The sequence below is a fragment of the Anas acuta genome, chromosome 6, assembly GCF_963932015.1.
Source record: "Anas acuta chromosome 6, bAnaAcu1.1, whole genome shotgun sequence".
NCBI lineage: Eukaryota > Metazoa > Chordata > Aves > Anseriformes > Anatidae > Anas > Anas acuta.
The window spans coordinates 23,814,724-23,841,086 of record NC_088984.1 but is presented as its reverse complement, the minus strand read 5'-3'; the positions used below and the strand labels follow the sequence as shown (position 1 = coordinate 23,841,086).

The window sequence follows — 26,363 nt, the reverse complement described above, 5'->3', positions numbered from 1 at the left end:
TAGAGTCAGTTGAGGATGTAAAGCTAAAGGTACCAAGGATGAAGTGGGGAGGCCCTGAGGCACAGGAAGATGCAGGAGTCTGGGACAGGTAAGAACAGCCTTCTTCGTCCGTGACGTGGAAATAGGTACAGGAGCAAGAGACTGAAACAGCCAGTGGCAGGAAGAAAAGTACACTAAGCATATAGCCAGGCATCTTTTGCTATAAATTGGAAAAAATTTGTGCAGAAGTGGGAGAAGGGGCTCTAGTTGAATAATTCAAAGGTAGTAAAAAGAGGTTGCAGAAATGGGTTTAATTCAGTGAGAATTCCAGTCTTTCTTTTCTCTTCTTTCATGTCTCTCTTGTAGAAAGTCAGCAGGAACCTGTATGTCCAGTAGGTTAGCAATGACAAATTCCACATACACATGGAAATTATGTGTGCAGGAAGGTGATCCAAACTTAAAAATATTCTCTTATAATCTGGATGAGAATGTGAAAGTAAGACTGGAGTGGATATTGCACACTGCAGAATCTCTAGTTGTTCATAAGTGGAACCTAAATTAAAAATTACCAAGACATTCTTACTGGTGATTCCACTTAAGGAACAGGAAGAGAACTTTCACGTGAAAACATAAGAAAAAGTGAATTAATATGTCAAAGAAGTTGAATTTATATGTCTCTGTGTATTTTTCTACAGTCCCACCTAAGATCCTGATGCCTGATCATGTTCACATTAAAGCTGGGAAGAAACTGAGAATTGAAGCACATGTTTATGGGAAGCCTCAGCCAGTCTGCAAATGGCTGAAAGGAGATCAAGATGTAATTCCATCCAGTCGCCTTGCTGTCCATAAAGCAGAAAAGTCTTCTGTTCTTATCATTAAGGATGTGACTAGAAAAGATTCTGATTTTTACACTCTTACTGCAGAAAATAGCTCTGGTAGTGATAGTCAGAAAATCAGAGTGATAGTCATGGGTATGTTTCATTTAATTATTTTAAATCCAGATTTATACAAAACTAGTTTTAGTGTATTCCAATGGTTGCCATTTTCCCTTATACCTTTTTCTTAATGTATTTCTTTGTGTAGATAAGCCAGGTCCACCACAGCCCCCATTTGACATTTCTGAAATAGATGCTGATGCTTGCACTCTTGCATGGCATATACCTCTTGAAGATGGTGGCAGTAACATTACAAACTACATCGTTGAAAAATGTGATGTAAGCCGAGGAGATTGGGTAACAGCTTTAGCTTCGGTCACAAAGACAACCTGTAGAATTGGAAAACTGATTCCTGGAGAAGAGTACATGTTTCGTGTTCGTGCTGAAAATCGTTTTGGGATTTCTGAGCCACTTAATTCTGGCAAGATGATTGCAAGGTTCCCATTTGGTATGTCAGCTTTTAGTAGCAGCATTTCTCTTTTTAGTCCTCCTAATAAGACATGTGATTGATATCCAATTTTGTATTTCTTTATAGATGTTCCCAGTGAACCAAAGAATGCACGTGTTACCAAGGTTAATAAGGACTGCATTTTTGTTGCCTGGGATAGACCAGATAGTGATGGAGGCAGTCCAATCACTGGTTATCTCATTGAGCGAAAAGAAAGGAACAGTTTACTGTGGGTGAAAGCTAATGACACAGCTGTTCGCTCCACGGAGTACCCTTGTGTGGGGCTCATTGAAGGTCTTGAGTATACTTTCAGAATTTATGCGCTGAACAGAGCTGGAGCAAGTAAACCTAGTAAACCAACTGAGTTTGTCACAGCAAGAGCACCAGTCGGTAAGCCAAATGTATCAATGATTTGCAGCAGGTTGTTGTTTTTATGGTTATTTTCAGTATATCTGCAACTCTATAATCTTCAGTTTGCATTTACATTTATGTTTTCACGTTTGCTGTAAGTGCACTGTGTGGTTGTACTGTAAACAGGATTCACCACAATTAAAGCCACTTTTTAATATGTTAACCCTTTTGGCAAAACAGACTATAACATGATCTTACTTGCCTTAGATCCCCCTGGAAAACCTGAAGTTATTGATGTCACTAAGAGTACTGTGTCACTGGTATGGACAAGACCAAAGCATGATGGTGGTAGCAAGCTTATTGGCTACTTTGTTGAAGCTTGCAAATTACCTGGTGATAAGTGGGTCCGGTGCAATACAACTCCACATCAAATACCCCTAGAAGAGTACACTGCTACTGATTTGGAAGAAAATGCTCAATATCAATTCAGAGCAATTGCTAAGACAGCAGTTAATATTAGCAGACCTTCAGAACCTTCTGATCCAGTGACCATTCATCCAGAAAATGGTAAGAAATGCAGAAGAATTTAAAAACTCTGATGAGTCTCTCCATGCTGAATTCATGTGAAGAATGAGGTGTTTACCTTGTACTAGATTGATTTACTCTTTTGCTTTTTCCCTTCAGTTCCTCCCAGAATAGAGTTGGATCTATCTATGCAATCACAGCTTACAGTAAAAGCTGGAACTAATGTGCGTCTGGAGGCAAATGTATATGGAAAGCCTATGCCAAGCATCACCTGGAAGAAAGAAGGAGAAGTTTTAAAGCCATCAGAAGGTGTTAAGATCACCACTAAAAGAAATCTTGCTACTGTTGAACTGTTCAGTGTTAACAGGAAGCAGACAGGAGATTATACTATTACTGCTGAAAATGCAAGCGGATCAAAGTCAGCAACCATTAAGCTTAAAGTACTCGGTAAGCTAAAGACTGTCTGTTAATAAATACATTTATGGTTAAATGATATAACAAGAACTATAGCTGTAATAATGGGATGTTAATTCTTCCAGATAAGCCTGGTCCTCCAGCCTCTGTAAAAATCAAGCATATGTATGCAGATCGTGCAATGCTTTCTTGGGAGCCTCCCCTAGAAGATGGAGGTTCAGAAATTACTAACTACATTGTTGACAAACGTGAAACAAGCAGACCAAACTGGGCCCAAGTCAGTGCCAATGTACCCATTACAAGTTGCACAGTGGAGAAATTAATAGAAGGACATGAGTACCAGTTCCGCATATGTGCTGAAAACAAATATGGTGTTGGAGACCCTATCTTGACTGAACCAGCAGTTGCTAAGAATCCGTATGGTAAGTGTTTTGTAGGATAGTTTTGTGAGTCACTCTTTTTTATGTACACTTACAGATATGAAAATAACTTTCAAATAAATCTTCACAGATGTACCTGGACCTTGTGATCCACCAATTATCAGTAATGTAACGAAAGACTTTATGACTGTTAGCTGGAAGCCACCAGCTAGTGATGGTGGATCCCCAATAACTGGTTATATACTTGAGAAGCGTGAAACTAAAGCCCTTAACTGGACTAAGGTAAACAGAAAGCCTGTCATTGAAAGAACTGTTAAGGCTACAGGACTCCAAGAAGGAACAGAGTATGAATTCCGGGTGATAGCATTGAATAAGGCCGGACCTGGCAAGCCTAGTGCACCATCCAAAGCCGTGTATGCTCGTGATCCTCAATGTAAGCTAAAAGTCTCAGACATTTTCTATGGTATTTCCAAATACTTTTGTACAACATTCAGTATGATTAACTTTCTGCTCTTTTAATTCTCAGATCCTCCTGGCCCACCTGCCTTCCCGAAGGTGGTTGATAGTACTCGTAATTCAATAAGCCTGTCATGGAGCAAACCAGCATATGATGGTGGAAGCCCTATTATTGGTTATCTAGTAGAAGCAAAAAGAGTTGACACAGACAATTGGGTCAGATGCAATCTACCTAAGAATTTACAGGCTACACGATTTGTCGTAACGGGGCTGATAGAAGATACAGAGTACCAGTTCCGCGTTTATGCTGTCAATAAGATTGGATACAGTGATCCAAGTGATGTACCTGATACACATACTGCCAAAGATATTTTGAGTATGTTCACTGAAAACATATTGTGACATTAACTTTTGTTTTAATTCATGGGATGGCTTCTAAATGAAGGGTTTGTCGTAGATCAACAACAATAACAAACAAACAAAAAAAAAGAGAGATTAATTTGGAATGTGTCCTTTCTCAAATAAATGTAGTTTAAAAATGGCTAATTTGGAAGAGAATGGGGCAGTTAGGAAATGAGAAGAATCTTCCCAGTGTCTGCATTTTTAATTTGTATCCCAGATACTCTTCCACCTCCTGTTGTATTATTTTTTTTTTCTATCTGATCCTAAAATTGGACTTTTCATGCCTCTCTTCTGTCTGAAAACTTTAGTCTTCTTCGTGTCTTCTAAATAGTTTGAAGCCAGATTATAATCCAAAAAATCCACTGACATACAATTTAATTGTATGACACATATTCCTTAATGCTGGCTTCTGTATACACTTTGCTATCTGTAGAAAAGCTTCAGAGAATTGCCTCAGTTCAAGTAAAGCAGTGCAGTTTTTGAAAATCCTTTGAATTATAGAAGAAATGGGAGTCCTTTTCATATGATAAGTGATGTAAATGGTGAAAAAGACAGAAGAAAAGCAAGTGAAATAATTGGGGGAAAGAAAAAAAAAAACAGATTTATAAATGAGCTTGAAATGGGAGTCAGAAAACTAACTCATTGATATCATCATGACATAAGAACAAGCTAATTAATCTAGTGAAATGCCTGTAAAAAGGTACAAGTCACAGAATCTTTAGTGATAGTCTTAAAGATAATGTTTTAATCACATATTTTTTGTTAAACACAGTTCCTCCTGAAGGAGAACTTGACGCAGAATTAAGGAAAGTCCTTGTGTTGCGTGCTGGAGTCACAATGAGGCTTTACGTGCCAGTAAGAGGACGTCCACCTCCCAAGATTACATGGTCTAAAGTGGGTGCTAACCTAAGAGATAGACAAGGATTAGACATCAAGTCAACTGACTTTGATACCTTCCTACGTTGTGAAAATGTAAATAAATATGATGCTGGAAAATACGTTCTCAGTCTGGAGAACAGTTGTGGCAAAAAGGCATACACCATTGTTGTAAAAGTACTTGGTAAGTGCCAGTTTTCCCCAGTATATTTGTTCATTTTTTAACTGATTTTTTTTTTTGTATTTTTGTTTACTAAATCAAATTGTGGTGGGGGATTGTGTTCTTCCAGATACACCAGGCCCTCCTGTTAACCTTATTGTAAAAGAAGCATCTAAGGATTCTGCCTACATTACATGGGAACCTCCACTAATAGATGGTGGCAGTCCAATCACAAATTATGTCGTTGAAAAACGTGATGCAGAGAGAAAATCATGGTCCACAGTAACAACAGAATGTCCAAAGACAAGCTGCAGGATAACTAACTTAGAAGAAGGCAAATCCTACTTCTTCAGGGTTTTTGCTGAAAATGAATATGGTATCGGTGACCCCTGTGAAACTCGCGATGCTGTTAAAGCCTCTGGTAAGAAAAATGAATCCATTTATCCTATTTTGGTATTCAAATCATTTTTATTTTTAGTTTGAAAGGACACTTATTATGCTTTTCTTCCTCTTCTAGAAACACCTGGGCCAGTTGTGGATCTAAAGGCTTCCGCTGTAACAAAATCATCCTGCAATTTAGTATGGAAAAAACCTATCAGTGATGGTGGAAGCCGTATTTTTGCGTATGTTGTGGAGGTTCTCATTGGTGAAGATAAATGGCAAGAAGTCATGCGAGCAAAGAACCTCCATTTTTCAATGAGAGATCTAAAAGAAGGACAAGAATATACTTTCAGAGTCAGAGCCCAAAATGATGCTGGATATGGAACTCCAACAGAGCTCACAATTGTGGCAAGAGATGATGTTGGTAAGAAACAACTTCAGATAATTAATTATTTTATCCAAACCACATTTATTTCATGCTTAACATCATTGCTATGCATGTGTACAAATCAGATGCCTTTAAAAGAACATCTGAATTTTATCAGAGTTTATGCATAGTTGAATAATTGGTCCCTTGATTTTTTACAGTGGCACCTGATCTTGATTTAAGAGATCTACCTGATTTGTGCTATGTAGCTAAAGAGGGTAGCAATTTCCGTCTTAAAATCCCAATTAAAGGCAAGCCTGTCCCAACTGTAACTTGGAAGAAAGATGAAGACCAGGCCCTTACCGAGAGTGGAAGAGTTGCATTTGAATCTACAGCAGTTAACACCACCCTTGTAGTACGTGACTGCCAGAAAGCTGATGCTGGAAAATACACAATCACTCTGAAGAATGTCATTGGCAGCAAGGAAGGCACTATTTCTGTGAAAGTTGTTGGAAAACCTGGCATACCAACAGGTCCAGTAAAATTTGAAGAAGTCACAGCTGATGCCATAACCTTAAAGTGGGGTCCTCCAAAAGATGATGGTGGTTCAGAAATCACTAACTATGTCCTAGAGAAGAGAGATAATGTAAACAATAAGTGGGTGACTTGTGCCTCTGCAGTCCAGAAAACTACATTTAGGGTTACAAGACTTCATGAAGGGAATGAATATACATTCAGGATCAGGGCTGAAAATAAATATGGAGTAGGTGAAGGTCTTAAATCTGACCCTGTCATTGCAAAACATCCATTTGGTAAGTATACATTATAATTTTTTTAAAAAAAAAAAAAAAAAAAAAAAGCTTTACAGATGATACATATTTTTAATGCTTCTGCATTTTTTATACTGTTTAGATGTGCCAGATGCTCCTCCACCTCCCAACATTGTTGACGTTCGGCATGACTCTGTAGCTTTAACTTGGACTGATCCCAGAAGAACTGGAGGCTCACCAATCACAGGTATATCCCCAAAAGTCTCCTTAATATTCCAGTTCTTCATACTTCTTTCTCTTTGCCAAAGGGTAAGATAAGGTGTTTATTATTTTGAGTGAGTGTGTGATTTCACTGTTCTTCTTCCTACTTTTTCTTGATGATGAAACCTTCAAAGGCTTACCTTAAAAATCAGGGAGACTAACAGAAACAGTATTTTGGCAGAGAGACAAAACATCTGAAGAACAAATAACAAACTCAACTACATGTTACATCACTCAAGGCTGTAAAATCAGAAATTTGCATTTGCAAGCATCTCATTCTTGCAATTACATACATATTCAATGTATGTTCATATCCATTTCTTAATCTGTTTTTCAATGTTGTTCCTGCACAATTCTTATTTGGCATGCCATACATACATTACAATATTTTGCAAAGCTAGGTTAAATGAAGATTTATAGAAAATTCATCATTTTCACCTCATCATTTATCTTTTAGGTTATCACATTGAAGTCAAAGAAAGAAATAGTCTTCTGTGGAAGAGAGCCAATAAAACTCCAATAAGAATGAAAGATTTTAGAGTGACAGGATTAACTGAAGGACTGGAATATGAATTCAGAGTAATGGCAATCAATATGGCTGGAGTAGGTAAACCAAGTCTGCCATCTGAACCAATTGTTGCACTTGATCCTATTGGTAAGTCATGAGAAGAATAAAAATAAAAATTCTGAAAGTTGAAATCACTCTTGTTTGACCATGGTTTATTGTTTTTTCTTTTAGATCCTCCTGGGAAACCTGAAGTTATCAATGTAACTAGGAACTCAGTAACACTCATTTGGACAGAACCAAAATATGATGGTGGACATAAGTTAACTGGCTATATAGTTGAAAAGCGTGATTTGCCCTCAAAAACTTGGACGAAAGCTAATCATGTGAATGTTCCAGACTGCGCATTTACTGTAACTGACCTTACTGAAGGCTCCAAGTATGAGTTCAGAATTAGAGCTAAGAACACTGCTGGAGCTATCAGTCCACCATCTGAATCCACAGGAACCATAATATGCAAGGATGAGTACGGTATGTAGAAGATATCAAAATAAATTTTATTTAACTCATTAAAAACTTTTTTTTTTTACTTTCTTTTTGTTATGACAACCTGGTTTGGTTTTGTTCTGTTTTACAGAGGCACCAACAATTGTTATTGATCCTACTTTGAAGGAAGGTTTAACAGTGAAAGCAGGAGACACAATTACAGTGTCTGCTATTAGTATCCGTGGCAAACCACCTCCAACTTCAGCGTGGTCAAAAGCTGGAAAAGATTTTAGACCTTCAGAGCTTGTGCACATTGAAACCACACCAACTTCCTCTACTCTAAGCATCAAATATGCAACTAGAAAGGATTCTGGAGAATACATGATCACTGCAACCAATCCTTTTGGCACTAAGCAGGAGAGTGTACATGTGAAAGTTTTAGATGTTCCAGGACCTCCAGGACCTATTGAGATCAGCAATGTTTCAGCAGAAAAAGCCACTCTTACATGGTCACCTCCTGCAGAAGATGGTGGATCACCAATCAAATCATATGTTCTTGAAAAGAGAGAGACTAGTCGACTGCTCTGGACATTAGTTGCTGAAAATATTGAGAGTTGTAGGCATGTTGTTAGCAAGCTCATTCAAGGAAATGAATATGTTTTCCGTGTATCAGCAGTAAATCAATATGGCAAGGGTGAACCAGTACAATCAGAACCAGTCAAGATGGTGGACAGATTTGGTAAGTAGAACAAGCTAAAAGGTTCAAGTGTGCTTTTATTAATCTCTGAAGACTTGATTTTTGTTTAAACTTTGTACTTTTTTCTTTCTTACCAGGTCCCCCAGGTCCTCCTGGAAAACCAGAAGTAACAAATGTGACTAAAAATACTGTGACAGTTACCTGGAAAAGGCCAGTAGATGATGGTGGAAGTGAAATCACAGGTTACTATGTGGAGAGGAGAGAGAAGAAAGGTTTAAGATGGGTCAGAGCAACAAAGAAACCAGTTTCAGATCTCAGGTGCAAAGTAACTGGTCTCCTGGAAGGAAATGAATATGAATTCCGTGTCAGTGCAGAAAATAGAGCAGGAGTTGGACCACCAAGTGATGCTTCAAACTCAGTCATATGCAAGGATGTTGCATGTTAGTATCATGCCTTTTGTTTTTCAAATGGTGGGTGGGGGATAAGTTCAGACAGTGTAAGAGTGACTTCCTCTGTAATGTAATGATGTTGTATAATGTGGTACTTTATCTTTTGCTCACTTTTCAGACCCACCAGGTCCACCTGCAAATCCAAGAGTGACTGACACTACAAAGACAAGTGCATCTTTAGCCTGGGGCAAGCCTCATTATGATGGTGGTCTTGACATCATTGGCTATATAGTGGAGCATCAAAAGGAAGGAGAAGAAGAATGGGTAAAAGATACAACAGGCACTGCTTTAAGAATCACGCAGTTTGTTGTTGCTCATCTGCAGCCAGGAGCCAAATACAATTTCAGAATCTCTGCCATGAATGCTGTAGGTGTTGGAGAACCAGCAGTAATTCCGAGTGTGGAAATTAAAGACCGGGAAGAGATTCCTGACTTTGAATTAGATGCTGAGCTAAGAAGAACACTTGTTGTTAGAGCTGGGTTAACTATTCGGATTTTTGTGCCAATTAGAGGACGTCCAACTCCAGAAGTTACGTGGACAAAAGATGATGTTTCACTCAAAGGACGTGCCAGTATTGAAAATACAGACTCTTTTACACTCTTGATTGTCACTGAGTGCACCAGATACGATGCAGGAAAATACGTAATGACTCTTGAAAATGCTGCTGGTAAGAAGACTGGCTTTGTAAATGTAAAAGTCTTGGATACACCAGGTCCACCAATAAACCTTAAGCCTAGAGAAATAACAAAGGACAGCATCACCCTCCAATGGGATATGCCTCTGATAGATGGCGGTTCACGTATAACCAACTATATTGTTGAGAAACGTGAATCAACTCGGAAAGCATATTCAACAGTCACAACCAACTGCCAGAAGTGTTCTTTCAGGATTCCTAATTTGGCGGAGGGATGTGAATACTATTTCAGAGTGCTGGCTGAAAATGAGTTTGGTATTGGTGAACCAGCTGAAACTGCAGAACCAGTAAGAGCTTCTGAGGCACCATCCCCACCTGAGAGCCTTAATATTATGGATGTGACACGAAACTCAGTTAGCCTGGCTTGGCCAAAACCAGAACATGATGGTGGTAGTAAGATCACTGGGTATGTAATTGAAGCACAAAGAAAAGGAACCAACCAATGGGCACATATCACAACTGTAAAAACACTGGACTGTGTAGTGAAGAATCTAACTGAAAATGAAGAGTATACTTTCCAGGTTATGGCAGTTAACAGTGCTGGAAGAAGTGCCCCAAGAGAAAGCAGACCAGTTATTATCAAGGAGCAAATGATGCTTCCAGAGTTTGACCTCCGTGGTATCTACCAGAAAACAGTCATTGCCAAAGCTGGTGACAATATCAAGATTGAAATCCCTGTGCTTGGTCGTCCAAGGCCAACTGTGACTTGGAAGAAAGAAGACCAGATACTTAAGCAAACACAAAGAGTAAATTATGAAAATACTGCAACTGCAACCATACTAACCATTAATGAATGTACACGAAGTGATAGTGGTCAATATCCACTGACAGCTAAAAATATTGTTGGAGAAGTTAGTGAAGTTATTACAGTTCAAGTTCATGACATACCTGGACCTCCTACTGGACCAATCAAATTTGATGAAATTTCATCTGACTTTGTTACATTTTCATGGCAGCCTCCTTTGAATGATGGAGGTGTACCAATAAGTAATTATGTTGTGGAGATGCGTCAAACTGACAGTACCACATGGACTGAATTGGCAACTACAGTAATACGTACTATATTTAAAGCTACTCGTCTTAGTACTGGAGTAGAGTATCAGTTCCGAGTTAAAGCTCAAAATAGATATGGAATTGGTCCAGCCATTACTTCAGAATCTATTGTTGCAAACTATCCATTTAAGGTACCTGGGCCTCCTGGTACTCCTCAGGTGATTGCAGTCACCAAAGAAACCATGACCATTAGTTGGAATGAGCCAGTTACTGATGGTGGAAGCCCCATTTTGGGCTATCATGTTGAAAGAAAAGAACGAAATAGCATTCTTTGGCAGACTGTAAGTAAAATGCTGGTATCAGGCAATATCTTTAAATCAACTGGACTTACTGATGGCATTGCATATGAATTCCGTGTTATAGCAGAAAATCTGGCTGGCAAGAGTAAGCCAAGCAAGCCATCTGAGCCTGTATTTGCTCTAGACCCAATAGATCCACCTGGTAAGCCAATACCTCTGAACATTACCAGACATGCAGTGACATTGAAGTGGACTAAACCAGAATATAATGGTGGTTTTAAGATAACTGGCTACACTGTTGAAAAACGAGACCTTCCTAACGGCCGTTGGCTGAAGGCTAATTTCAGCAATATACTAGAAACTGAATTCACTGTAAGTGGTCTGACAGAAGATGCTGCCTATGAATTCCGTGTGATTGCTAGGAATGCTGGTGGGGCTGTCAGTCAGCCCTCTGAGCCATCAGATGCAATAACTTGTAGAGATGACATTGAAGCACCAAAGATAAGGGTGGATGCTAAATACAAAGACACCTTAGTGCTGAAAGCAGGTGAAGTTTTCCGACTTGAGGCTGATGTTTCAGGTCGCCCTCCACCATCAATGACATGGACAAAAGGAGAAAAAGAGCTTGAAGACACAGCAAAATTAGAAATAAAAATAGCAGATTTCTCTACTGTTCTTATCAATAAAGATTCTTCAAGAAGAGATGGCGGTGCCTATACACTTACTGCAACAAATCCTGGTGGCTTTGCCAAACATATCTTCAATGTTAAGGTTCTTGATAGACCTGGTCCCCCGGAAGGACCTTTGGCTGTGTCTGAAGTCACTGCAGAAAAATGTGTGCTGTCATGGTTACCTCCACTGGATGATGGAGGTGCAAAGATTGACCATTATGTGGTTGAAAAACGTGAAACCAGTAGATTGGCATGGACAGCTGTAGCCACAGAAGTTCCATTAACTAAACTTAAGGTTACTAAGCTGTTGAAGGGCAATGAATATGTGTTCCGTGTTATGGCTGTTAACAAATATGGAGTTGGCGAGCCTCTGGAATCAGAGCCCATTCTTGCAGTAAATCCATATGTGCCACCTGATCCACCTAAAACACCTGAAGTAACAGCAATTACAAAAGATTCTATGGTTGTCTGTTGGGGCCATCCTGATTCTGATGGTGGGAGCCCAATAACTAATTACATTGTGGAACGTCGTGACAGAGCTGGTCTTCGCTGGGTAAAATGTAACAAACGGGTTGTTACTGACTTACGTTATAAGGTGTCGGGACTAACAGAAGGCCATGAATATGAATACAGAGTCATGGCTGAAAATGCTGCTGGAGTCAGTGAGCCAAGCCCAACCAGTCCGTTCTACAAAGCTTGTGATACTGTGTTTAAGCCTGGTCCTCCAGGTAATCCTCGTGTTCTGGATAGCAGCAGGTCCTCTATTACAATAGCATGGAACAAACCAATATATGATGGTGGTTCAGAGATCACAGGTTACATGGTTGAGATTGCACTGCCAGAGGAAGATGAATGGAAGATTGTAACTCCACCAGTAGGTCTAAAGGCCACTTCTTTTACCATCACTGACCTAAAAGAAAACCAAGAGTATAAGATCCGGATATATGCTATGAACTCTGAAGGTCTTGGAGAACCTGCTCTTGTTCCTGGGACTCCAAAAGCTGAAGAAAGACTGCTACCTCCAGAGATCGAACTTGATGCAGAACTACGTAAAGTTGTAACTATTAGGGCCTGCTGTACTCTAAGACTCTTTGTCCCAATTAAAGGAAGACCAGCACCTGAAGTAAAATGGACAAGAGAACAGGGGGAATCTTTGGATAGAGCAAGCATTGAATCAACAAGCTCTTATACTCTGCTTATTATTGAAAATGTAAATAGATTTGATAGTGGCAAATACATGCTGACAATTGAAAACAGCTCAGGTAGTAAGTCAGCATTTGTGAATGTCAGAGTTCTTGATACCCCAGGGGCACCTCAAGATTTGAAAATAAAAGAAGTTACAAAATCATCTGTTACACTCACATGGGAGCCTCCTCTCATAGATGGTGGCTCTAAAATTAAAAACTATATTGTTGAAAAGCGTGAATCAACAAGAAAAGCTTATTCAACTGTTAATGCCAATTGCCACAAGACTAGCTGGAAAGTCGATTCATTACAAGAAGGCTGCAACTACTACTTCAGAGTCCTAGCTGAAAATGAGTATGGAATAGGCCTTCCAGTTGAAACTTCAGAATCAGTAAAAGTATCAGAAAGACCACTTCCCCCAGGGAAGATAACCTTGTTGGATGTGACAAGAAATAGTGTGTCCTTATCTTGGGAAAAACCTGAACATGATGGCGGTAGCAGAATTCTGGGCTACATTGTAGAAATGCAAAGCAAAGGCAGTGAAAAGTGGTCAACTTGTGCTACTGTAAAAGTTACTGAAGCCACTATCACAGGATTGATCCAAGGTGAAGAATACACTTTCCGTGTTTCAGCTCAGAATGAAAAAGGTATCAGTGATCCTCGCCAGCTGGGTATACCTGTTGTTGCAAAAGATCTTGTGATTCCACCAGCTTTCAAACTACTATTTACCACTTTCAGTGTTCTAGCAGGAGAGGACTTAAAGGTTGATGTTCCTTTTGTTGGTCGGCCCAAACCAGCAGTGTTTTGGCATAAAGATAATGTGGCATTGAAGCAGACTACCAGAGTAAATGCTGAAAGTTCAGAAAATATCACAGTGTTAACAATAAAAGAAGCATGCAAAGAAGATGTGGGAGCATATTTAGTTAAACTTACAAACTCTGCAGGTGAAGCAACTGAGACCCTAAATATTGTTGTCCTTGACAAACCAGGACCTCCAACTGGCCCAGTTAAAGTAGATGAAGTAACAGCAGATAGTATTACCATCTCCTGGGAGCCACCCAAGTATGATGGTGGTAGCTCTATCAATAATTATATCGTTGAAAAAAGAGACACATCCACCACCACTTGGCAGATTGTGTCAGCTACTGTTGCAAGAACAACCATAAAAGCATGTCGGTTAAAGACTGGTTGTGAATACCAGTTCAGAATCACAGCTGAGAACAGATATGGGAAGAGTACATATCTTACTTCAGAGCCGATTGTAGCCCAATACCCATTTAAAGTTCCTGGTCCACCTGGAACACCTTTTGTAACAAGTGTTTCAAAGGACAGTATGGTGGTACAATGGCATGAACCAGTCAATGATGGTGGTAGCAAGATCATTGGTTATCACTTGGAGCGCAAAGAAAGAAATAGCATTTTGTGGGCTAAACTGAATAAAACACCTATTCCAGATACCAAATTTAAGACAACTGGCCTTGAGGAAGGTCTTGAATATGAATTCAGAGTTTATGCAGAAAACATAGTGGGCATTGGAAAAGCAAGTAGAGCATCTGAATGCTATACCGCACATGACCCATGTGACCCTCCTGGTCGCCCAGAACCTATAATTGTCACAAGAAGCTCAATAACACTTCAGTGGAAGAAACCTGTATACGATGGTGGAAGTAAGATCACAGGCTATGTTGTTGAAAAGAAGGAGCTACCTGATGGTCGCTGGATGAAAGCAAGTTTCACAAATGTCATTGATACCCACTTTGAAGTAACTGGTCTGGTTGAAAACCAGAGGTATGAGTTCCGTGTTATAGCACGAAATGCTGCAGGTATTTTCAGTGAACCATCTGAGAGTTCAGGTGCCATTACAGCAAGAGATGAAGTAGAACCACCTCACATAAGTATGGATCCAAAATACAAAGACACAATTGTAGTACACGCTGGTGAGTCATTCAAGCTTGAAGCCGATGTACATGGGAAACCAATACCTTCCATTCAGTGGCTAAAAGGTGATCGTGAACTGACAAATACTGCTCGTATGGAAATTAAAAGTACCGATTTTGCAACAAGTCTTAGTGTGAAGGAAGCCATTAGAGTTGACAGTGGTCAGTATATACTGTTGGCAAAGAATGTTGCAGGTGAAAAGAAAGTTCCTGTTAATGTCAAAGTTCTTGATAGACCTGGACCACCAGAGGGACCTGTTGAGATTACAGGTGTTACTGCTGAAAAATGCATGCTGTCATGGAAACCTCCACTACAAGATGGTGGTAGTGATATTTCACACTATGTTGTGGAAAAAAGGGAAACCAGTCGCCTGGTTTGGACTGTTGTTGATTCAAATGTGCAGACCCTTAACTGCAAAGTTACTAAACTTTTAGAAGGAAATGAGTATGTTTTCCGCATTATGGCAGTAAATAAATATGGTGTTGGTGAACCTCTTGAGTCTGAACCAGTACTTGCAAAGAACCCATTTGTAGTGCCACTTCCACCGAAGGCACCAGAAGTCACCGCAATTACCAAGGATTCTATGATAGTTGTATGGGAAAGGCCAGCTTCAGATGGAGGTAGTGAAATCCTGGGCTACATCCTTGAAAAACGAGATAAAGAAGGTATTCGCTGGACGAGATGTAACAAACGCCTGATAAGTGAACTGCGATATAGAGTGACTGGACTGATAGAAAATCATGATTATGAATACAGAGTTTCAGCTGAAAATGCTGCTGGTCTTAGTGAACCAAGCCTGCCTTCCACTTACTATAAGGCATGTGATCCTATTTACAAGCCAGGACCACCCAATAATCCTAAAGTCACGGATGTTACAAGATCATCAGTTTTCCTCTCATGGGGCAAACCTATCTATGATGGTGGCTCTGAAATTCAGGGATACATTGTGGAAAAATGTGATGTAAGTGATGGTGAATGGGCAATTTGTACTCCTCCAACTGGAATTAAGAATACCCATATGGAAGTAGAAAAACTAGTGGAAAAACACGAATACAAATTCCGCATCTGTGCAGTTAATAAAGTAGGAGTTGGAGAGCATGCAGATGTTCCTGGTTCTGTTATTGTGGAAGAGAAGATGGAGGCACCAGACCTTGACCTTGACATGGAATTAAGGAAGATTGTAAATGTGCGTGCAGGAGGTTCCTTAAGACTGTTTGTTCCCATCAGAGGTCGTCCAACACCTGAAGTAAAATGGGGTAAAATGGATGGTGAGATCAGAGAAGCAGCTATTATAGACACCACTAGCAGCTTTACTTCCCTTGTTCTAGACAATGTTAACAGATTTGATACTGGAAAATATACTCTGACTTTAGAAAACAGCAGTGGAACAAAGTCTGCCTTTGTCAGTGTAAGAGTACTGGATACCCCAAGTGCACCTGTTAATTTAAAAATTAGAGAGATCACTAAAGACTCTGTCACACTTTCATGGGAGCCTCCTCTCTTGGATGGTGGAGCAAAAATAAAGAATTACATTATTGAAAAACGTGAAGCGACAAGAAAGGCATATGCAGCTGTTGTAACAAACTGCCACAAGACTTCATGGAAAGTAGATCAACTTCAGGAGGGCTGCTATTACTTCTTTAGAATCTCTGCTGAGAATGAATATGGAATTGGCCTCCCTGCAGAAACCAGTGACCCAGTTAAAGTTGCTGAAGTTCCACAGCCTCCTGGGAAAATAACAGTGGATGATGTCACAAGAAACAGTGTTTCACTAAGCTGGGCAAAACCTGAACATGATGGTGGCAGCAAAATCATACAATATATTGTTGAAATGCAGGCAAAGGGTAGTGAGAAGTGGTCAGAGTGTGCTCGTGTGAAAACACTTGAAGCAGTTATTACTAACCTAACTCAAGGGGAAGAATATCTTTTTAGAGTAATGGCTGTAAACGAAAAGGGTAAGAGTGATCCTAGAGCCCTTGCTGTTCCAATAGTTGCCAAAGATCTGGTGATTGAACCAGATGTAAGACCTGCTTTTCACAGTTATAGTATCCAAGTGGGACAAGATCTGAAAGTAGAAGTACCAATTACAGGTCGACCTAAACCAACTGTTACTTGGCTAAAAGATGGCCAGAAATTAAGGCAGACAACAAGAGTCAATGTTAGTGATTCAACTGATCTCACTATACTTAATATTAAAGAAACTAGCAAAGAGGACAGTGGCACTTATGAAATCACTGTGGCTAATGTTGTTGGGCAAAAGTCTGCCTCTGTTGAAATTATAACTCTAGACAAACCTGACCCTCCAGTAGGACCTGTGAAGTTTGATGAAATAAGTGCAGAAAGTATCACTCTGTCATGGAATCCTCCAGTGTACACGGGCGGTTGCCAAATCACCAACTATGTTGTTCATAAGAGAGATACCACAACCACAGTTTGGGAAACAGTTTCAGCTACTGTTGCAAGAACTACGCTGAAAGTGACTAAACTAAAAACTGGTTCAGAATATCAGTTCAGAATATTTGCTGAGAACAGGTATGGGCAAAGCTTTGCTTTGGAATCTAAACCAGTTGTAGCACAGTACCCCTACAAAGAACCAGGACCTCCTGGCACACCATTTGTGACAATGATTACAAAAGACTCCATGGTCATACAATGGCACGAACCGATAAATGATGGTGGCAGTAGAGTATTGGGCTACCATCTTGAGAGAAAAGAGAAAAACAGCATTTTGTGGACTAAAGTTAATAAGACTATTATTCAGGATACAAGTTTCAAGACAACTAACCTTGAAGAAGGAATTGAATATGAATTTAGAGTTTCTGCAGAAAATATTGTTGGTGTAGGCAAAACAAGTAAAGTTTCTGAGTGCTACGTAGCTCGTGACCCATGTGATCCTCCAGGTCGCCCAGAAGCTATAATAATAAAAAGAAGTTCTATTACTCTACAGTGGACCAAACCAGAATATGATGGTGGAAGTAAAATTATAGGTTATATTGTAGAGAAACGTGACTTACCTGATGGTCGCTGGATGAAAGCTAGCTTCACAAATGTCATTGAAACTCAATTCACTGTAACAGGGCTTACTGAAGACCAAAGGTATGAATTTAGAGTAATTGCAAGGAATGCTGTAGGTGCAATAAGTAAACCTTCTGACAGTACAGGGCCAATAACAGCAAGGGATGAAGTTGAACTTCCACGAATTTCAATGGATCCAAAATACAAAGACACAATTGTTGTAAATGCTGGTGATACATTCAGACTTGAGGCTGATGTTCATGGAAAGCCACTACCAACTATTAAGTGGTACAAAGGAGATAAAGAGCTTGAGGAAACTGCTAGATGTGAAATAAAGAACACAGATTTCAGTGCATTAATAATTGTAAAAGATGCTATTAGAGTTGATGGTGGACAGTATATTTTAGAAGCTTCTAATGTTGCAGGAACAAAGACAGTACCAGTGAACGTAAAAGTCCTGGACAGGCCAGGCCCTCCTGAGGGGCCTGTCCAGGTGACAGGAGTTACAGCTGAAAAATGTTCGTTGGCATGGGCTCCTCCTCTTCATGATGGTGGCAGTGATATTTCTCATTACATTGTAGAGAAGAGAGAAACTAGTCGCCTAGCATGGACTGTTGTTGCTTCAGAGGTTTTACCTACAATGCTCAAAGTAACAAAACTCTTGGAAGGAAATGAATATATTTTCCGTATTATGGCAGTTAACAAGTATGGGGTTGGTGAGCCATTAGAATCTGTGCCAGTAATGATGAAAAATCCATTTGTAGTTCCTGGTCCACCAAAGGCCTTGGAAATTACCAACATCACAAAGGATTCTATGACTGTCTGCTGGAGCCGACCAGATAGTGATGGAGGTAGTGAAATCATAGGTTACATTGTAGAAAAGAGAGACCGAGCAGGCATCAGATGGATAAAATGCAATAAACGGCGAATTACAGATTTGCGATTAAGAGTTACAGGATTAGCAGAGGATCATGAGTATGAATTCAGAGTTTCAGCTGAAAATGCTGCTGGAGTGGGTGAGCCAAGCCAAGCTTCCCCTTACTTTAAAGCTTGTGACCCCATATTCAAGCCTGGTCCACCTACAAATGCCCATGTCGTAGATACCACCAAAAGTTCAGTTACACTTGGTTGGAGTAAACCTATTTATGATGGTGGTTGTGAAATCCAAGGATACCTTGTAGAAATCTGTAAAGCAGATGAAGATGAATGGTCACTTGTTACTCCACAGACAGGTGTACGTGCTACTCGATTTGAAATCACAAAGCTTGTTGAACATCAGGAGTATAAACTACGAGTGTGTGCTCTCAATAAGGTTGGTGTAGGAGAGGCTGCATCAGTTCCTGGTACTATTAAACCAGAAGACAAACTTGAAGCTCCAGAACTTGATATTGATTCAGAGCTAAGGAAAGGGATAGTGGTTAGAGCTGGTGGGTCTGCAAGGATTCATATACCATTCAGGGGACGACCAACACCTGATATCACGTGGTCTCGAGAAGAAGGTGAATTCACGGATAAAGTTCAAATTGATAAAGGCATAAACTACACACAACTCTCAATTGACAACTGTGATAGAAATGATGCTGGAAAGTACATTCTTAAGTTGGAGAACAGCAGTGGTTCTAAATCTGCATTTGTTATCGTAAAAGTCTTAGACACACCAGGGCCACCACAAAACTTAGTAGTAAAAGATATAAAGAAGGATTCTGCTGTATTATCTTGGGAACCACCCATTATTGATGGTGGTGCAAAGGTGAAGAACTATGTAATAGACAAGCGTGAGTCAACCAGGAAGGCATTTGCAAATGTCAGTGCTAAGTGTGGCAAGACAAGCTTTAAAGTTGAAAATCTTACAGAAGGAGCAATCTATTACTTCAGAGTCATGGCTGAAAATGAATTTGGAATTGGTGTTCCAGCTGAAACCGCAGATGCTGTGAAAGCCTCAGAGCCACCTCTGCCTCCTGGAAAAGTAATTCTCACTGATGTGACTCAGAGAAGTGCATCACTCGCATGGGAAAAACCTGAACATGATGGAGGTAGCAGAATTTTGGGATACATTGTTGAAATGCTCCTTAAAGGAACAGAAAAATGGAGTGTTGTTAGTGAGACCAAAACATGCAGCGCAGTTGTGTCTGGTCTGAGTCCAGGACAGGAATATCAATTCCACGTGATTGCCTACAATGAAAAAGGCAAAAGTGATCCCCGAGCACTTGGAGTTCCTGTGATAGCTGAAGACTTGACAATTGCACCAAGTTTCAAGTTGATGTTTAATACATATAGCGTACAGGCTGGAGAAGATCTAAAGGTAGAAGTACCATTTATAGGTAGACCAAAACCTACTATTACTTGGACAAAAGATGAGCAGCCACTGAAACAGACAACCAGGTTAAATATTCAGGATACATCAACATCAACTATCTTACATATTAAGGAAAGCAACAAAGAGGACTTCGGTAAATATACAGTAACAGCATCAAATACAGCAGGAACTGCAACAGAGCACCTGAGCATCATTGTACTGGAGAAGCCTGGCCCACCACAAGGACCTGTGCGCTTTGATGAAGTTAGTGCAGACTTTGTTGTTTTATCATGGGATCCACCTGATTATACTGGTGGCTGTCAGATAAGCAACTATATAGTAGAAAAGCGTGACACAAGCACTACCACATGGAGTATTGTGTCAGCAACTGTTGCAAGAACAACTATCAAATCAACAAAGCTTAAAACAGGTTCTGAATACCAGTTCAGGATTTCTGCTGAAAATAGATATGGAAAGAGCTCTCCTTTGGACTCTAAGCCAGTTGTTGTGCAATACCCCTACAAGGTGCCTGGGCCACCTGGAACACCATTTGTAACAGCAGCTTCCAAGGACCATATGATTGTACAATGGAATGAACCAGTTAATGATGGAGGAAGCAAAGTGCTTGGCTACCATCTTGAACGTAAAGATAAGAACAGCATTCTTTGGACAAAACAGAACAAGTCACTAATTACAGACACCAAATATAAAACAGATGGCCTTGAAGAAGGTCTTGAATATGAGTTCAGAGTTTCTGCTGAAAACATTGTTGGCATTGGCAAAGTCAGCAAAGTATCAGAATTGTTTGTTGCCCGAGATCCATGTGACCCACCTGGCCGCCCTGAGGCCATTGTTGTTACAAGAAATAATATCACACTGAAGTGGAAGAAACCAGAATATGATGGTGGAAGCAAAATAACTGGATATATTGTAGAAAAGAAAGAACTACCAGATGGTCGGTGGATGAAAGCTAGCTTTACAAATGTGTTAGAAACGGAATTTACAGTAAGTGGTCTTGTTGAAGACCAACGATATGAATTTAGAGTAATTGCAAGAAATGCAGCAGGTTGCTTGAGTGAACCATCTGAAAGTACAGGGCCCATTACTGCCAGAGATGAAATTGAAGCACCGGGGGCTTCACTGGATCCTAAATACAAAGATGTCATTGTTGTTCATGCTGGAGAAACCTTTGCTCTTGAAGCTGATATCCACGGCAAACCTATTCCTGACATTACGTGGTCAAAAGATGGTAAAGACCTTGAAGAAGCAACTGCAAGAATGGAAATTAAAACTACCATTCAAAAAACAACTCTTACTGTCAAGGACTGTGTAAGAGTAGATGGAGGTCACTATACTCTTAACCTTAGGAATGTGGGTGGCACAAAATCTATACCTATCACTGTAAAAGTTCTTGACAGACCAGGACCTCCAGAAGGACCTTTGAAGGTTACTGGTGTCACAGCAGAAAAATGCTACTTGGCATGGTCTCCGCCTTTACATGATGGTGGTTCTAGTATCTCACATTATATCATTGAGAAGAGAGAGACAAGCAGGCTTTCATGGACACAAGTAGCTACAGATGTGCAGGCTCTTAACCACAAAGTAACCAGACTCCTTGCTGGCAATGAGTACATTTTCCGTGTAATGGCAGTGAACAAATATGGAACTGGAGAACCCTTGGAGTCTGAGCCAGTTGTGGCTCGTAATCCATACAAACCACCTGGTCCTCCTTCAACACCTGAAGTTTCAGCAATCACAAAAGATTCTATGGTTGTAACATGGGGTCGTCCAGAAGACAACGGGGGTGCTGAAATCGAAGGTTATATACTTGAAAAACGAGACAAAGATGGTGTCCGGTGGACAAAATGTAATAAGAAAAGGCTGACAGACTTGCGATTCAGAGTAACAGGTCTTAGTGATGGGCATTTCTATGAATTTAGGGTTTCTGCTGAAAATGCTGCAGGTATAGGGGAACCCAGTGAGCCATCCATTTTCTATCGTGCTTGTGATATATTATATCCACCAGGTCCACCAAGCAATCCAAAGGTTACAGATACTTCCAGATCATCAGTTTCCCTTGCCTGGAGTAAGCCCATTTATGATGGTGGTGCTCCAGTTAAGGGATATGTAGTAGAAGCAAAAGAAGCAGCTGCTGATGAATGGACTACCTGCACTCCACCAACAGGACTACAAGCAAAACAGTTCACTGTAACAAAACTTAAAGAGAACCAGGAGTATAACTTCCGCATCTGTGCTATCAATTCAGAAGGAGTAGGAGAACCTGCTACTATACCTGGTGCAGTTATAGCAGCAGACAAGATTGAACCTCCTGAAATTGAACTTGATGCAGATCTCAGAAAAGTAGTTACTGTACGTGCCAGTGGTACATTACGTCTGTTTGTCACCATCAAAGGAAGACCAGAACCTGAAGTTAAATGGGAGAAAGCAGAAGGAACAATTAGTGATCGAGCTCAGATTGAAGTCACCAGTTCCTACACAATGCTGGTAATTGACAATGTGAATAGATTTGATAGTGGTAGATACAACCTAACTTTAGAGAACAGCAGTGGCAAAAAATCAGCTTTTGTTAATGTCAGAGTGCTTGATACGCCCAGTGCACCCATAAATCTGACGATCAGAGAAGTGAAAAAAGATTGTGTAACACTAGCCTGGGAAGCACCACTTATTGATGGTGGAGCTAAAATTACCAACTATGTAGTTGAAAAGCGAGAGTCCACAAGAAAAGCATATGCCTCAGTTACAAGCAACTGCACTAAGAATTCCTTCAAAATTACTCAACTGCAAGAAGGATGTAGTTATTACTTCCGTGTTCTAGCTGTAAATGAATATGGGGTTGGCCTACCAGCAGAAACACCTGACCCAATTAAGGTTTCTGAACCACCTTCTCCACCTGCAAAGGTCATTCTTGTTGATGTGACTCGCAACTCTGCTTCAATTAAATGGGAAAAGCCAGAGAGTGACGGTGGCAGTAAAATTACTGGTTATATAGTAGAAATGCAAACCAAAGGAAGTATAAAATGGAGTGCATGTACCCAAGTGAAAACATTAGAAGCAACAATAACAGGCTTAAGCCTGGGAGAAGAGTATAGTTTCAGAGTGATTGCTATTAATGAAAAAGGAAAAAGTGATCCAAGAGAACTTGGTGTCCCAGTCGTTGCAAAAGATATTGAAATCCAGCCATCTGCTGAGCTCCTTTTCAACACATACACTGTGAAAGCTGGAGATGATCTTAAGATTGAAGTGCCATTCAGAGGGCGACCTCTTCCATCCATTAGCTGGAAGAAGGATGGGAATCCCTTAAAAGAGACAACCAGGGTAAATGTTCAGACATCAAAGACTTCAACTTCACTATTTATTAAGGAAGCTTCAAATGAAGATTTGGGACATTATGAATTACATCTTTCAAATACTGCTGGATCATCAACAGCTTCATTAACTGTAGTTGTCCTTGACAGACCAGGACCACCAATTGATGTTCATATTGATGAAGTTAGTGCTGATAGTGTAACTCTGTCTTGGAAACCTCCAGAATATGATGGTGGGTGCCATATTAGCAATTACATTGTAGAGAAGCGAGAAACTACCACAACAACGTGGGATGTAGTATCTGCAGCAGTTGCAAGAACATCAATTAAAGTAGCTCGACTTACCACTGGTTCTGAATATCAATTCCGTATTTGTGCAGAAAATCGGTATGGGAAAAGCACTTACACTAATTCTCCATCTGTTGTGGCAGAGTATCCATTTAAGCCTCCAGGACCACCTGGAACTCCTCATGTGGTACATGCAACTAAAACTTCCATGATTGTAACATGGCAGGTACCAGTTAATGATGGAGGTAGCAGAGTACTAGGGTATCACTTGGAGCGTAAAGAAAGAAGCAGCATTCTTTGGGCAAAAGTCAACAAAAGCCTTATACCGGACACACAAATGAAAGTTACAGGTCTTGATGAAGGACTGCTATATGAATATCGTGTATATGCTGAAAACATTGCAGGCATAGGCAAATGCAGTAAATCATGTGAACCAGTTGCTGCAAGAGATCCATGTGATCCTCCTGGTCAACCAGAAGTTACCAATATTACAAGAACATGTGTCTCACTGAAATGGACTAAACCAGAATATGATGGTGGAGCTAAAGTAACAGGATATATTATTGAACGCAGAGAGATGCCAGACGGTCGCTGGCTAAAGTGTAATTTTACTAATGTGCAAGAAACATATTTTGATGTAGGTGGACTTACAGAAGACCAGCGATATGAATTCCGTGTGATTGCAAAGAATGCGGCTGGACTTTTCAGTCAGCCGTCTGAAACAACTGGACCTGTGACTGTAAAAGATGATGTAGAGGCTCCAAGAATTATGATGGATGTCAAATTCAGAGATGTTGTAGTTGTGAAAGCTGGAGAAGTGTTTAAAGTCAATGCTGATTTTGCAGGACGGCCAATTCCAGTGATTTCATGGACAAAGGATGGCAAAGAGCTTGAGGGAAAAGCTAGAGTTGAAATAGCCTCAACAGACCACACTACTGCAGTAACTGTTAAGGACTGTATCCGAGGTGATTCAGGACAGTATGTACTAACATTACAAAATATTGCAGGAACAAGATCTTTGGCAATTAATTGCAAAGTACTTGATAGACCTGGCCCACCTGCAGGCCCATTAGAAATAAATGGCCTTACTGCTGAAAAGTGTCATTTATCATGGGGACCCCCTCAAGAAAATGGAGGTGCAGATATTGATTATTATATTGTAGAAAAACGTGAGACCAGTAGAATTGCATGGACTCTTTGTGAAGGAGAGCTTAGAACAACATCCTGTAAAGTGACAAAACTGCTGAAGGGTAATGAGTATATTTTTAGAGTGATGGGAGTTAACAAGTATGGTGTTGGTGAGCCTCTAGAAAGTGTTGCTGTCAAAGCCCTAGACCCATTTACAGTTCCCAGTCCACCTACATCTTTAGAGATAACCAGTGTGAGCAAAGATTCAATCACTTTGTGCTGGGCAAGACCTGAGACTGATGGAGGCAATGAGATCTCTGGCTATGTAATTGAAAGACGTGAGAAAACTAGCCTAAGATGGATCCGTGTAAACAAAAAGCCAGTTTATGATTTAAGAGTGAAATCATCTGGTCTCCGTGAAGGATGTGAATATGAATTCCGAGTTTATGCAGAAAATGCTGCTGGCCTCAGTCTTCCGAGTCAAAACACACCATTGATTCGGGCAGAAGATCCAATTTTCCTGCCGTCTCCCCCATCTAAACCTAAGATTATGGATTCTACAAGGTCAAGTATCACAATTGGATGGACAAAACCACTATTTGATGGAGGTGCTCCGGTAACTGCATACACAGTTGAATACAAAAAAATTGATGAAACTGACTGGACAACTGCTATTCAGAACTTAAGAGGTACAGAGTACACAATAACTGGGTTAGCATCAGGCTCTGAGTATGTCTTTAGGGTGAGATCCATCAATAAAATTGGTGTCAGTGAACCAAGTGATATCTCAGAACCTCAGGTGGCAAAAGAAAGAGAGGAGGAACCTACTTTTGATATTGATAGTGAAATGCGGAAGACACTAATTGTAAAGGCTGGTGAATCATTCACAATGTCAGTTCCTTTCAGAGGCAAACCAGTGCCAAATGTAACATGGAATAAACCAGATACTGATCTCCGTACACGAGCAAGCATCGATATTTCAGATAATCGCACATCTCTTACTATTGAAAAAGCAACAAGAAATGATTCTGGAAAATATACATTGACATTACAAAACATCCTCAATACTGCTACCTTGACTTTAGTTGTCAAAGTTCTTGATACTCCTGGCCCACCATCTCATATTGCAGCAAAAGATGTAACTAAAGAATCTGCTGTGTTATCATGGGATGTTCCTGAAAATGATGGTGGGGCACCTGTGAAGAACTACATTATTGAAAAACGAGAAGCTAGCAAAAAAGCATGGGTCACTGTGACCAATAATTGTCATCGTCTGTCATATAAAGTGACTGATTTACAAGAAGGTGCCATTTACTACTTCCGAGTTTCTGGAGAAAATGAGTATGGTGTTGGAATGCCTTGTGAGACCAAGGAGGGAACTAAAATAACAGGTATGTTTCACTAATAAAAATAATTTAATATTATGTAGCAATACATATTCTAAAATGTTTACTTCAAAATAATATAAAAACATGTTAAATCTATTAACTGTAAGAAAGGTAAATATGTGGGGGTTATGTCTGTGGTTTTACAAAAGGAAATGCTAAGTAGTAGCTTGAATGTTAAGTTTTGCTTGCATTTTACTTAAAATGTTTTTAAAATGTTTCTAATATACAAATTCATTAAAAATATTTTTCCCAATCCAGGTGGCATTCCTATGTAATTGTAACATAAAAAGGAAATACTTC

General features: G+C 40.0%; 1 protein-coding gene across 11 annotated transcripts in view; it reads left to right on the top strand.

The window, feature by feature from the left end:
* The window catches only part of TTN (titin), a 243,116-nt gene that overhangs the window by 188,619 nt on the left and 28,134 nt on the right, over positions 1 to 26,363 (top strand). For all 11 annotated transcript variants that reach the window (XM_068685816.1, XM_068685811.1, XM_068685812.1 and 8 more), the window contains 18 exons: positions 675 to 950; positions 1,063 to 1,362; positions 1,450 to 1,752; positions 1,981 to 2,280; positions 2,398 to 2,685; positions 2,778 to 3,074; positions 3,163 to 3,465; positions 3,559 to 3,864; positions 4,663 to 4,950; positions 5,057 to 5,347; positions 5,444 to 5,731; positions 5,896 to 6,486; positions 6,587 to 6,691; positions 7,163 to 7,360; positions 7,445 to 7,741; positions 7,848 to 8,435; positions 8,531 to 8,833; positions 8,961 to 26,066. In XM_068685816.1, the coding sequence (XP_068541917.1) occupies positions 675 to 950; positions 1,063 to 1,362; positions 1,450 to 1,752; positions 1,981 to 2,280; positions 2,398 to 2,685; positions 2,778 to 3,074; positions 3,163 to 3,465; positions 3,559 to 3,864; positions 4,663 to 4,950; positions 5,057 to 5,347; positions 5,444 to 5,731; positions 5,896 to 6,486; positions 6,587 to 6,691; positions 7,163 to 7,360; positions 7,445 to 7,741; positions 7,848 to 8,435; positions 8,531 to 8,833; positions 8,961 to 26,066 (22,428 nt within the window). The remainder of the gene's footprint in view (positions 1 to 674; positions 951 to 1,062; positions 1,363 to 1,449; positions 1,753 to 1,980; positions 2,281 to 2,397; positions 2,686 to 2,777; positions 3,075 to 3,162; positions 3,466 to 3,558; positions 3,865 to 4,662; positions 4,951 to 5,056; positions 5,348 to 5,443; positions 5,732 to 5,895; positions 6,487 to 6,586; positions 6,692 to 7,162; positions 7,361 to 7,444; positions 7,742 to 7,847; positions 8,436 to 8,530; positions 8,834 to 8,960; positions 26,067 to 26,363) is intronic.